General features: G+C 45.3%; 2 protein-coding genes across 4 annotated transcripts in view; one reads left to right on the plus strand and one right to left on the minus strand.

Moving 5' to 3' along the window:
• Positions 1-557: 557 nt before the first annotated feature.
• cUnh11orf58 (chromosome Un C11orf58 homolog) lies at positions 558-3,447 on the minus strand. Its single transcript, XM_080002050.1, has 5 exons — positions 3,297-3,447; positions 2,249-2,332; positions 2,069-2,129; positions 1,418-1,527; positions 558-1,126 (listed from the first exon to the last, which is right to left on the minus strand). The coding sequence occupies exons 1-5, from the start codon at positions 3,348-3,350 to the stop codon at positions 926-928; spliced, it is 510 nt and encodes a 169-aa protein (XP_079858176.1). The 5' UTR covers positions 3,351-3,447; the 3' UTR covers positions 558-925.
• A 1,842-nt stretch (positions 3,448-5,289) lies between these two features.
• LOC307231372 (transcription factor SOX-6-like) overlaps positions 5,290-11,943 on the plus strand; it is a 103,440-nt gene continuing 96,786 nt past the window's right edge. For all 3 annotated transcript variants that reach the window (XM_080002047.1, XM_080002049.1, XM_080002048.1), the window contains exon 1: positions 5,290-5,558. The gene's annotated coding sequence lies outside the window, so the exon portion shown is untranslated. The remainder of the gene's footprint in view (positions 5,559-11,943) is intronic.

Below are 11,943 nucleotides of genomic sequence, written 5' to 3' on the forward strand. Positions count from 1 at the left end.
CTGGTTTGTACACAGGCTGTTAGTAGAGTTTCAGACTTAGTTTGCGTGCACCGCCTGCTCTGCCAAAGAACGCTGCAGGGTTGTTAATTTTATATGTTCTGAAGACAACTGCTGCTTTGATTACTTTAAGGAACCAGTTAATTATTGCACTATAACACCGTGCAGATGAGGAGGATGAGGGGGCAGTGATCAACAAAACTGGACATGGCCTGGTCTCAAGTCTCGAATCGGGTGTTCATTTAGATGGAACCAGATCCCACCTTCCTTCTGGCATCACAGGTCGGTGGTGATGTTTTGTCGTCAAGCGACCTCGTGCTGCGCTACAGGACCTTCTTGTATCTCCTGCTGTTGTTTTATATTATTGTGCATTTCCCTTCAACGGACAACCAAGACCTTAACTGAACATAATTTGGGTTTCGGTGGCAGCAATAAATGTATGAAATACTGCGTAGCCGCGACAGGATCCATTTACCAGACACACTCAAGAAGTGGGCACCTTGAACGAAGCAGCAAACGGAACACACCTTCTCGCCCCCTTCATTGTACATCACACCAGATGTGTTGCATCGCCGTTTATTCACAACCTAGCTCACATACTTCACCTGTCTCCATCGTGCGTATCCGCTTTGTTTTCGACACAATGTCGTTCTACACAAAACTAAATATTCAACACATTTAAAACGTGGCAGTTATCCCTTCGAAATATGGTGAAACACCAACTCAACACTTCCAATAATGTACATGTACGCATTGTTCAGCACTGAGCATTCATCGTGTAGAAAAGCTTCTTTCAGACCCCCAAACACGGCGCGATCGGCTACAGGAGAAGACACTTCTAATTAAGAAACAAAAAAAAGAATCCATCAAAATGTACAAATCTGGTGAGGTTAAGAAAGGCGCCACTCCGCCGCCATGCGCCTCGCTTCTACGTAGACTTGACGAAGGCCGTTTTGGAGCTGGGTTTCTCTTTGTCGCCGCTGGACTCGGACCGATCCGAGGTCTGCTCCTCGGGCTCCGGGGGCGAGGGCTTCTTCTGCGGTTCCGTCGGCCCCGTCGCACCGTCGCACTGCTCTGGCTTGGCCGCTTGTGTCTGGTTTTCTTCCGGCGGGGAGGGCAACTCCTCCTCCTGCCGGGGGACAAGTGAGAGAGACATTGAACATTTTTAATTCCATGGTTGTTTTTTTTTCCCCAACTCATGACTAGAATTTTAAATTCTTAACATAATATTAAATAAAACAATGTGTCTGCAGTATGTTGTCAGGCTACATAGGCTGAGATATTTCAGCAAACTGAAACAAATCAACGCTCCCTCACGTCTCCCATCCAAACTCCATGTGCTACTTTGACTAGATCTTCTAATCCCCACACAATCCCAATCCCCACGACCCCTCACGTCGGCTTGGGCCGAGGTCCTCACCTCGCTGAAGCCGAGGCCGCAGTGCCTCCGGTTGCGGCCAGACAGCTTCCCGTCCATCCCCTGCTGGTACTGCATCTCCAGCTCACAGTTGATCTTCTGGTCCTCCCGCCCTGCAGATCAAACACCAGCAGCGGTAGAAACACAGAGGCCTGTGGATAGGTCTGAAGAGCGGGGGAGTGTGGGGAGCAGCAGCTGTGAAACTGTACAATTTTGGAAGAGGGGTGTTGGAGAGGACTAACAGCCCCTATGAGGAGTTAAATCACAAATCACCAACCAATGTGATGTCACTATGAGAACATCCGCAAGAAGTCTCGCCATTCCCAGCTGATAACGTTTGTAATGTTTGTAACAGGGTCTAATTACCCACTAATTCTAACAGAGCAATTTACAGCAAGAGAAAGACATACATAGGTTAAAATGACTCCTACCCTACCTCTTTCTTTCACCGCTTTCTGTCTTTTCTCTTAAAAAAATAACTACATTAAGAGTAACAGGAGGTAATGTGGTAAATAGAGTCTTCTGGCATAGGTCTGTGTTTTTTTGTTCTGTTTTTTTACCGCCCTCCACCAAAAAAAAACAAAACATCCGCGTAGGGGCCTGGAGCACCGGACTTGGAAGAGGAATATTGACGTTGTGTTTTAAGACGCTCACCACTGCGGATGTGGGACGTCGATTTGTGATCTCCAATCACCAGGCGTCCCGTGTGCTCTTTCTGGCAGGAAACAGACATGGTCGAGATCAAGCAGCAGGATTACTTTCTCTATTTAGCTGTCGACAGAACACTGGGGCCGTGTATATTGTATCGAGCGCCGCGAATAAAGGCGAACCGACCTTGCCGGCGCCCATCAGCCGTAGAAACTTCTGTTTCCTTTCGTCGCTCCCCAGATCGGCTGTTGCCCACTGGGTCGAACCATCCTGTCAGGACACAAGCGCACACTGTTTGGACTCACACGCCACATAAAAGGCACAGAAACCGGACGGCCATGAACGTGTTCACCTGTGCATACTCTGACTCCCGGCAATAATTGATAGTCGCCATTCAATTGAGTCAGGTTCCACAGCTCCGTTGAACTAAATCCTCGTTTGGCATAGTTTTGGGTATTGGTGGACATCCATGTGCAGATATCTATTCATTCGCCTTTTTACCTGGAGATCTCAGGTGGGTGGCAGCAATGGCTTCACGAACATAGATATAAAATTGTTTTGTTTGAGTCATATCTCCTTTGCCTTTCATCACGTAGTGATATAACATATCAGGAAACACGCCAGGCAGTGGTTTTAGCAGGTTTAGTTTCAACAATGGAGTCCTTGTGGTTAAAATAAGAAGGAAATACGTTCTCGGTTTTAAGACGCTTTCATTAGTTTGAGGATTCTAGCTACCTTCTTTCCCTTCTACACCAGTGGAAGCGGTTTCTTGTTATACATTTTTTTTTTTTTAATGAATTATTTATTATAACGTTTTTTCTCATTCCATTGCATGAGAGGGAAAAACTGGTTGTCAGGTGAGGTCTCATCTTAATGAAGGGTTCAACTCTCGAACTCCATGTCTTCGACACACACATATTTGGTAATGCTTCTCATGTTAATACGTAGCATGCATTATGTATTATTGCTATTAATATGATTCCAGAATTTGCCGCCGGGGATGAATAGGGTTACCTCATATTAATAAGTTATTTTACAGAGAAAATGTGAAATAACGAACGTGTGTGTGTGTGTGTGTAAGAGAGACGCAGACAGAGCAGCGACACGAAAGGTGTCCCGCAGCAACGTAAACACCCGCGGCTCCGGCGTCGACGCACGTTTCGCCGTCAAACACACCACACACACACCGCCGCGACATGAGCGACGGCAACACGTCAGTCCGCGGGGAACCCACTTCGGTCGGAGATGCGGGTCGTTTAACCCCGGGTCTGTCCTCCGGAGAGCTCATCGTGCGGTCAGCGCTGGGAACAGGACTGCGCCGCGACTCAGAATCTCATCACAATAACCGCCGCTACCGAGGGGTTGTCAACAGCCGCCCGCCTCGTCGTTTCCGCTTCCGCCTCCCCCACTTCCGTTCCACCCCGGTGGGAGAAGGGGGGGGGGGTTGCCGTTCGGGCCTACGGCGCCCTCTATTGGTAGGTTGTGTCATTGCACCTGACGCGCCCACCCGCACGACCCGAGACTGTGGATTCTCCACGGGCCCCTCGTTAAAAAGTTACGGTTTTCAACCATCCATCGAAAATCGAAATTATTTTTACCCATCAAACCCTTGGGGATGTGCTGGCGTTGAGTGTTGGCTATATGGTTTCTATTTTTTTTTTTTTTTTTTTTTCATTTTCTAAGAGAAAATAATCGTTGATTATCATCATGGTTTCCAAGTGAATATAGAGCTAAATGAAAACAAAGTGTAATATTGTTGTTAATTGGATTATTTTTTATTGTTTTGTATAATTATTAGTATATTATTATTTTTAAGTTTATAATTATTATCATTGTGACTCTTATTATGATTATGATTATAGTTCTTATTATTGTCATAATAGTAATAATTATTATTATTAGATATATTTTGCAAAAGATTTCGGCCCACTGTGCTTCAGTAGGATGATCAGAATCGTCTCTGCTATGTGATGAAATAAAGAATTTGGTCTAATTGAAAACGACGAGAGAAAAATTAAGACTAAAATCAAATGTTGGCCAAAATGTTGGTCTGGTTTGGGTAACATAAATCCCCAATTTCAATTCATCCATTCATCATACTTTGAATTCATCACCAAATTACTATTAGATTTATAACAAACAAATGGCATAACATAATAAACCCTCTGCCATTTCCGCGCAAAAAACAAGCATGATGTTCTGATAGGGCTGTATATTTTTAATTACAGTTACTTTTGACTAGATTACAGTGGATTACAGTACAGATCACAGTTTTCGGAATGGCCAAAAGGTGGCGCAAGAGCAGGTCTAATGTGAGGAGCGCTCCCACTGCCCGTGAGACGCGTCGCGGAGGTACAGGAGGCACCTGAGGAGGTGAAGTGTCATGAGGGGCAATTGATTACATTGCAATTGGAAAGTTTATATCAACCTGAGACTATATCCTTAAAAAAATCCAGGTCAAACCCTTAGGAATTTATTCACTAAAACACGTCATAAATAAAAAATGCGACCAAGAAAAAATGTAAAGCATTACTGAACCATATGTCTATTTTCCCACAGGTCTCCTGATCAATAAGGAACGATGAACTATTTATTCACGCTTCCACAATAAAAAAAAAACCCAACTGGTTTCTTCCAACACAAACGGTACTTCATGGCAGTCAAGGACTTGCCTCCTCTTTTACTTTTTGGTTCGGTTCTAAGAGATGCTTAAAGGCCGACGGGGGTGTTTACAGTAATTACAGCCCAGCTTCTCTCTTATCAAAGCCACACCTCTAGGTATGGTGTTGTTATTCCCTTCTCAAGAAACAACCAAAACAACAACAACAACAACAACAACAACATCACAGATATAAATGACCCACATGCCATTGTATATGACACCGCGCTAAAACTTTGAAAGACATGTCAAAATCAGCAAAATGTTGATTTCAGATGAGAGAGGGAGAGGAAAGAGAGGGAGAGAGAGAGAGAGAGAGGGCGAGAGAGAGAGAGAGAGAGAGAGAGAGAGAGATGGTGCTCTCCTTCTGTCGTCCCCTCTGGTTCTACGGGGAGGAGGAGGGGTTATCCTGCCTGTGTGTCTCCCGTGGCCCCGCAGCCCTCCACACTCTCCCTCCGACCTCCAGGACAGTGCGCGGAGCCGCCGGGACGCACTTCGACGAGCGCCGCGCCGCAGTGTTCCCAAAGTTGCCGAGGCTCCGGACCCCCCGCCGGCCCCCCACCCCTCGAACCCCCCGCAACTCCGCCGCCGCCGTCGCCGCCGCCGCCGCCCCGCCCCGCGCCGCGACCGTGACCATGGTGACTTTACGCACGGGATTTGAACGCCGCTGAACCGACTTTGTCCCGTTTTTTCCCGAGCCCCGAGACTCCAGCCGCGCGCTACGCGTCTAAAATAAAAAGCAATAGAAAAGAAAAGAAAAGAAAAGAAAAGAAAATAAACGAAAAGAAACCAAACGAAACCAAACGGCGAAAGGAAGTGGAAGCCGAGCGCACGCAGGTAAGCGTTGCGTTTGTCATCGCTGTTCCATCGTTTGTCTCAACTTTTCCCGACGCGCGTTTGTTTGTTTGTTTGTTTGTTTGTTTGTTTGTTTGTTTTTGTTGATTTGTTTTTCATTGTTTGCTTGTTTGTTTGTTTGTGTGTTTATTAATTTTTGTTTATTTATTTTTGTTTGTTTGTGTGTGTTTGGTTGTTGTTGTTTTTTTCTTGTCAGCAGCAGCAAATATGTCCGCTGAGCCGATGTAAATATGTACATCAACCGTCAATGCAGCGACGTGACGGTGCGACCAAATTGACCATTTACTTCGGAGGCAGCGTTGCGCCCGTTTCGACGCGATTCTTTTTTTATTTCCCTCAATCCAGTTGTTGTAATTGACTCCCGTGAGTTGCTCTCTCTCTCTCTCTCTCTCTCTCTCTCCCTCTCTCTCTCTTTCTTACGTGGTTTTTTTTTCTTTACTTAAAATGGGTCTGTACGTACCAAGCCGTCCGCGACAACAACAGGACGCAACTCTTTTTTTGGGGTTTTGTTTTGTTTTGTTTTGTTTTTTTTTTATCGCGGGTGAGAGCGGCACGGAGCGTGGGGAGCGCAGCGCTCGGCGAAACTTTGAGGAAAAGTCAAACACGGCGGTGCGCAAACCTCTGACTTCAACCGAATCACTGTTTGAGTCATCGACTGTCAAGGCGGCGGCCGGACAAACAACCTTTTTGTTTTGTTTGTTTGTTTGTTGGTTTGTTTGGGGTTTTTTCCTCCCCCGGCCGCGTCGCTGTTAAGCGCTCACTGTCACGCGTCCGCCGCCACGCGTCGCGTCCCCTCGGAGGCGCACGTTCGCAACACGCGCGGTGGGAATTTGACGTGCGTGCGTTTTCGAAAATAAACTGGAAATCGCGGATTAGGAAACAAGGCGCTCGTCAGTCAGAGGGTACGGGTGGGTGGGGGTGGGGGAGCGGGTGGGTGGAGGGGTGGGGTGGAGGGGGGGGTCACCGAGAAAGACCCTACAAGAATGCGTGAGTCATAAATTAAAATAGACTGCAACCTTATAACGGATCCACCGAGGAGACAATGCGGAGAAAAACAAGACTGAGTGAGAAATTAAAGTTTGTGAGTTTCAACAGACTTTCTCTCTAAATGAGCGGAATCAGTTATTGTTATTGGGGTTTTTTTTGTTGGTGTTATTTATGTCGTTAATTTTGAAAGAAAAAACCCTGTTCTGACGAACGATGTATTTTAAAGTGGAAACAATGTTCTTCACAATTTTCCTTATAAATAGATTAACTTTCTTATAAATAGGACGACAACTCAGGGAGGATCCCTGAATCGCCCGTCTGTGAGGTCTACATTATTCAAAAACATGGGAAATTGTCTTCACTCGATCTTTAATATCGAGCCTAATCGAAAAATACGAATATATATATTAATGTATATATACATTTCCAGAAATAGAAAATACAAAAACAACAAAACAAACAAAAAATCCCGAGAAAAGAAATTCTAAACCATAAGTCACAAGAATCTCTGTATGGGCTTCGGAGTGTATTTGAGGTGATGTCAATAATGATTTGACAAGGAAGGCAGGGTACTGGAGGACAAGTCGGATCTGGAGAGGCTGATAGAGGGTCTGCAGGGTGTTTCCAGCTCTGCAGCGCAGATAAGCCGCTGGACTGTAGCTGATAATAATTAAAAAAAAAGGTTTCGGGGGAAACTCTCCGACGTATTATCCACGAATATGGTGAACGCACAGGCCGGTGGATGAAATGTATAAAAAGAAAAAGAAAAAAGAAGAACACACCAAAGTGGAAAAGACGGGGGTCACTTCTTGGCGCTGCGCAAACGCGCAATACTACAGCATAATTTTTCCAATAATGCTGTCACGGAATATTACAGCCACGAATCATTTATTCAGCATAAGAATTTGATCAAACAATTCATTTTTTTTATTTTTTTTAAACTTGTCTTTTTTTTGCGCGCGCACAATGGAGTATCACCTCTCCAAAAAAAAGAGTTCTTTAATTGTTAGGGCACTTTCTGGAGAACTCCCTCACACACCCCCTCACACACCCCCTGTGTGTCTGAAAAACAATCCCACGCCGGGACCCCTGCAGGGGGGCGCAGAAGTGGATCTGCGTGGCATTTTGTTTGCAGCAGGTGCTGCGGCCTGTCCTTCCCTCATAAGGTAAAGTGGCATTAGAGTGTCGTGCGCGTCCAAATGCCAGACTTATATATAGGCTGCCAGTTCAGCACTTTGTCTGTCTGTCTGTCTCTCTCTCTCTCTCTCTCTCTCTCTCTCTCTCTCTCTCTCTCTCTCTCTCTCTCTCCGTGCCTCTTTAAATTGTGTCTGAGTGAGGATTTATTTTAATTGTATAGTCACCGATCTGCGTCTCTTTTTTATATAATGATACATAATATAATATGACATAAATCACGCAGACATATTTCCTTGCTGTGATCTCCATAAATATTTGGGATGTCTTTCAAAAATATTTATTTTATATAATAGAACCAAATAGTAATTTAGCTGTTGAAATATATTATTAATTATTATTAACTACTAATTAAAGCAATTCATATTAAACATTCATATTAAATCATCTAAGATTTAATTTACATACAGTTTTATGTGTGCTTGTTAAAGCCAATGATGACAATCATCTGATAAAATGCATTTAAAAATATATTTATAATTGGTTAAAAAGCCACATCCTGCATTTCAAGCCCCCCCATACACACACACACACACACAAATACACACACACACACACATCCACACACACACACACACACACACACACACCCATGCACACACACACACACGCACACACGCACACACGCACACACACACACACACACACACACACACACACACACACACACACACACACACACACACACACACACACACACACACACACACACACACACACACACACACACATCAACCAAGCTTTAGGCCTACCTCTTGTAAACCTGAACAAAATACGAGGAAATTATATTAAACAATGATTTCATAAAATTTTCCCGTGACAGTTTTTTCCCAAATGTTAGCCCTGGGAAATAAGTAGAGTGCCTTTTTAGAAATCCAAGGCCAAACATGGGCCTGATTTGTAATTGTAGGCCTATCTATTTAAATACGCATGTATGGCTCGCAAATGATTAATTTTCTATGGAATTTAATTTGTCTGAAACATTTAAAGGACCTTTTTTTTCTCCTCCAAATTGAATGGAGCAGAGGCTACTAAACAGAAAAAGGTGAAGTTCCATGAGAGAGGGAGGCTTAAAGGGAGTGGAGAAAGGTGGAGGCTGTGATGCTCTTAGTGTCAAGGTCCGAGCTCCATTGTCAGACCTGTGTAACCTTAAATGAATCAATCCAGGTTGGTGGGCTCCTCAGAGGGAGCTTCGCAGGATTTGGTGCGACATCGGCAATGTAAAAACCTTTTTTTTATTTTTTTTTTACGCAATTTGCCAAAATAATTCCTGTGAACAGACAGTAATCACCTGAGTGTAACATCCACTGGGAATTCAGAGGAACTGAATTGTATTCGATTGTAAACCACTTCAATTGCACGTTACTGATTGCACCCAGGGCTGTGTTGTTTGTCATTATCCTGTCTGCTGAGCTCAGTGGTTGATCCTGCATCTGATCCCTGCGCTGCACAGCCAAATAACTCTGCATGTTGTTTTATTTTAGAGGATGTCATTCACCTTCGCTGGAAAACCCTCGCCCCGCCATTTAAAGCTTGTGGCCGATCCCCAGAGTCCTAATTATTTGCTGTCGGGCTCTTTGAACAAGACACTAGTCCCCAAATTGGACATGTGTTGTACAAACACAAATTAAACATTTAGCCCCAAGTATTTCTCCCTGGGTCCTAAGTGCATATTAGCAGGTCTATACTTATCTCCGGCTTAACGGCACACCCAAATTGCAACCTCTCCGCTGAAAAAGAAAGGTTGCGGCCCGAGAGAATGAGCACTCAAAGCACGCTGGCAGATGCCTATAAGTTTCTCGACCGCAATGCGAGTTGAGGTGTGTCTGTGCGTGCGTGCGTGTGCGCGTGTGCGCGCTGTGGACACCTACGACTGTCCCATTTTTTGGGAGGGGGGATACTTGTGGATAGAACCAGATTAAACACATGTGTTTGGAAGTGTGTTCAGTGTTCATTTAACTGTGAGATTGAATATATGTGTTTGTATATAGAATCAGTGTGTGTGTGTGTGTGTGCGTGTGTGCGTGCGTGCGTGCACTCTTCTACCTGCCTCTATGAACACATTGTGGGTCCATCCGTATGCAAATGCCAAAAGCGTATACATCCTTTTGAGTGTGTGTCAGAGAGCGTGTGTGTCTGCGTATGTGTGTGTGTGTGTGTGTGTGTGTGTGTGGGTGTGTGTGTGCGCGCGCGCGCTTGTGTGTTTGTGTGAGCGTGCATGGGACTGCGTGTGAGTGTTCTGCACCATAAAACCCACCCCCACAGCCGCCCCTTGCTTTCCGCCGCCACATAACCTTGGAAGCGGCTCGGAGAATAGCGAGGCGGGCCGGCATTCTCCTCTCGGCGCTCGCCGAGTCGCCGGGATAACCTCTTCTTTCTCTGGTCCATTCTCCCACACCTGCTCCCCACCATCAACATTCAAAGCTCACCACTGGAGTTTGCCTGACACACCAGTTCCTAATACAGCCCCCCCGCCCACACACACACACACAACCCTCTTCCCTGAAGAACAGATACTTAATCGCCCTTTGCATATGCAGCATCACTCACCGGCAGCATGATGTGGAGTTAATGTCAAATTCAGCGGCGTTCATGTTTCATGCCTCTTTTCTCTCTTTCTTTCTTTCTTTCTTTCTCTCTTTCCTTCTCTCTCTCTCTCTCTCTACCTTCCGTGTGGGCGCTCCGCACGATGCCTCCCGCTGACATTAGCATCAACAGCGTCCGTTATCTACCTGCGGAAGGATTGCGCAAGCTTTACAAGCGTGCGGTTTACGCGAGATAGTTTGACGAATGCCTGTTTCCGCGACGACAGGGTCGCAAACCAGGCGCCCGCTCCAGGAAAACAAAAGAAGCGGAACGTCCCCACCGACGAAGGAGAGAAAGATCCGGGCCCGCGCCCCCCGAGATCTGAACGCGCCGCGCGGGCGCACACGCCGGCGCTTGAGTGAAGTGCTACGGCAATTTATTTAATTTATCTGAACATTAAAGCACTGAAGCGAAGTTGCAGTGAGTTTAGAAAAACCTGAATGATCAATGTCGAAAAGGGCGGGTAGGGTTTTTTTTTTGGGGGGGGGGGGGGGGTTTTACTGTTTTCGTTTTGCGTTCAAAGCCCCCGCGAGCTTTCCAGTTTTTCATTCTCTCCGCAGAGCGAGCGGAGCCCGTTCAAATCAATCTGCCTCCGTCGAGGGCTTCCAGACCGAACTGGAACCAAACGGCGTTGCCAAGACTAAGATACTATTTTCGGTCCAGGGAAAAAAAAAAAAAAAAAAAAAAAAGAGAATATAAGTGCTTTAATGATCCTGTGAAACTTTACCTCGACCCTTTATGCATTCATCATCGTAGCTGAAACCGTGAATGGTGAATTAGAGCGATGGGCCGATCCAGTAAATTTTGTGGATTTATATTAGGGCCTCGATTCAACAAACTATGCAGAGAAAGATAAAGTCTGTCTGTGTGTTGGCTGTTGGTAAAACAAATATGAGTCAAACGGTGTTCCTGAGAACTGAATCTAAATACGCCAACACGCCAATGCAATGCGGCAGGAGACCAGGGGCTCCGTTCTTCCCTGAATCACATAAATATAATAATTTAGTAGAATTTTGGGCCCTTTTTTTATTTTTAACAAGGCAGGAGGTCATCTGAGTTATCATTTGATTACACAGTGGATCTTTTGGATTTAAGAGATGTTGAACGGTGAAGGGAATTATGTTCCCCTCTAATTGGATACACAATTTTTTTTTTTTTTTTTTTGTAAATCAAATCGCATTTTCTGATGTTGCATGGAAAGTAGATCAGCCTCACATGTTTCGACTCTGCTGCTCCGTCTGTTAGTCCCATCATCCCAACTTTATTGGTCCACTCTTAAGAGATGGAATCACCAAAAAAAAAAAAAAAAAAAAAAAAAAAAGAAAAGACATAATTCAGCCTGGTATTTCTCTATCAGGCTTGACGGACGGGACATCTTAAGCCTCCCGAGACTTTGCCAAAACACGTACATGATGAAAAAAACGAGCCCTGGAAAGAATGTCCCGTCGGGTTTGTCTGTCATCTAACTCCTGGACATAAATTGAGGGGGTAAATTTGCTGCGGTCGGCTCCTCCGCCCCGGCCAATAAGAAAGCAGACTAATGGGACGGCTGACAAGAGCCGGGTGGCCAGGTGACTGCCCTCCGCTGCACACGCCAGCT

The sequence above is a fragment of the Zeus faber genome, assembly GCF_960531495.2.
Source record: "Zeus faber genome assembly, chromosome: 6".
In the NCBI taxonomy this organism is placed as follows: domain Eukaryota; kingdom Metazoa; phylum Chordata; class Actinopteri; order Zeiformes; family Zeidae; genus Zeus; species Zeus faber.

What these genes read in the sequence shown, in the direction of transcription:
- cUnh11orf58 (XM_080002050.1), bottom strand. Translation starts at nt 3,350, where the DNA reads ATGAGCTCTCCGGAGGACAGACCCGGGGTTAAACGACCCGCATCTCCG. An exon ending in GGCTGATGGGCGCCGGCAAG is followed by an intron (nt 2,130 to 2,248) that starts GTCGGTTCGCCT and finishes GTTTCCTGCCAG; the next exon opens with AAAGAGCACACGGGACGCCT. An exon ending in GACGTCCCACATCCGCAGTG is followed by an intron (nt 1,528 to 2,068) that starts GTGAGCGTCTTA and finishes TTTGATCTGCAG; the next exon opens with GGCGGGAGGACCAGAAGATC.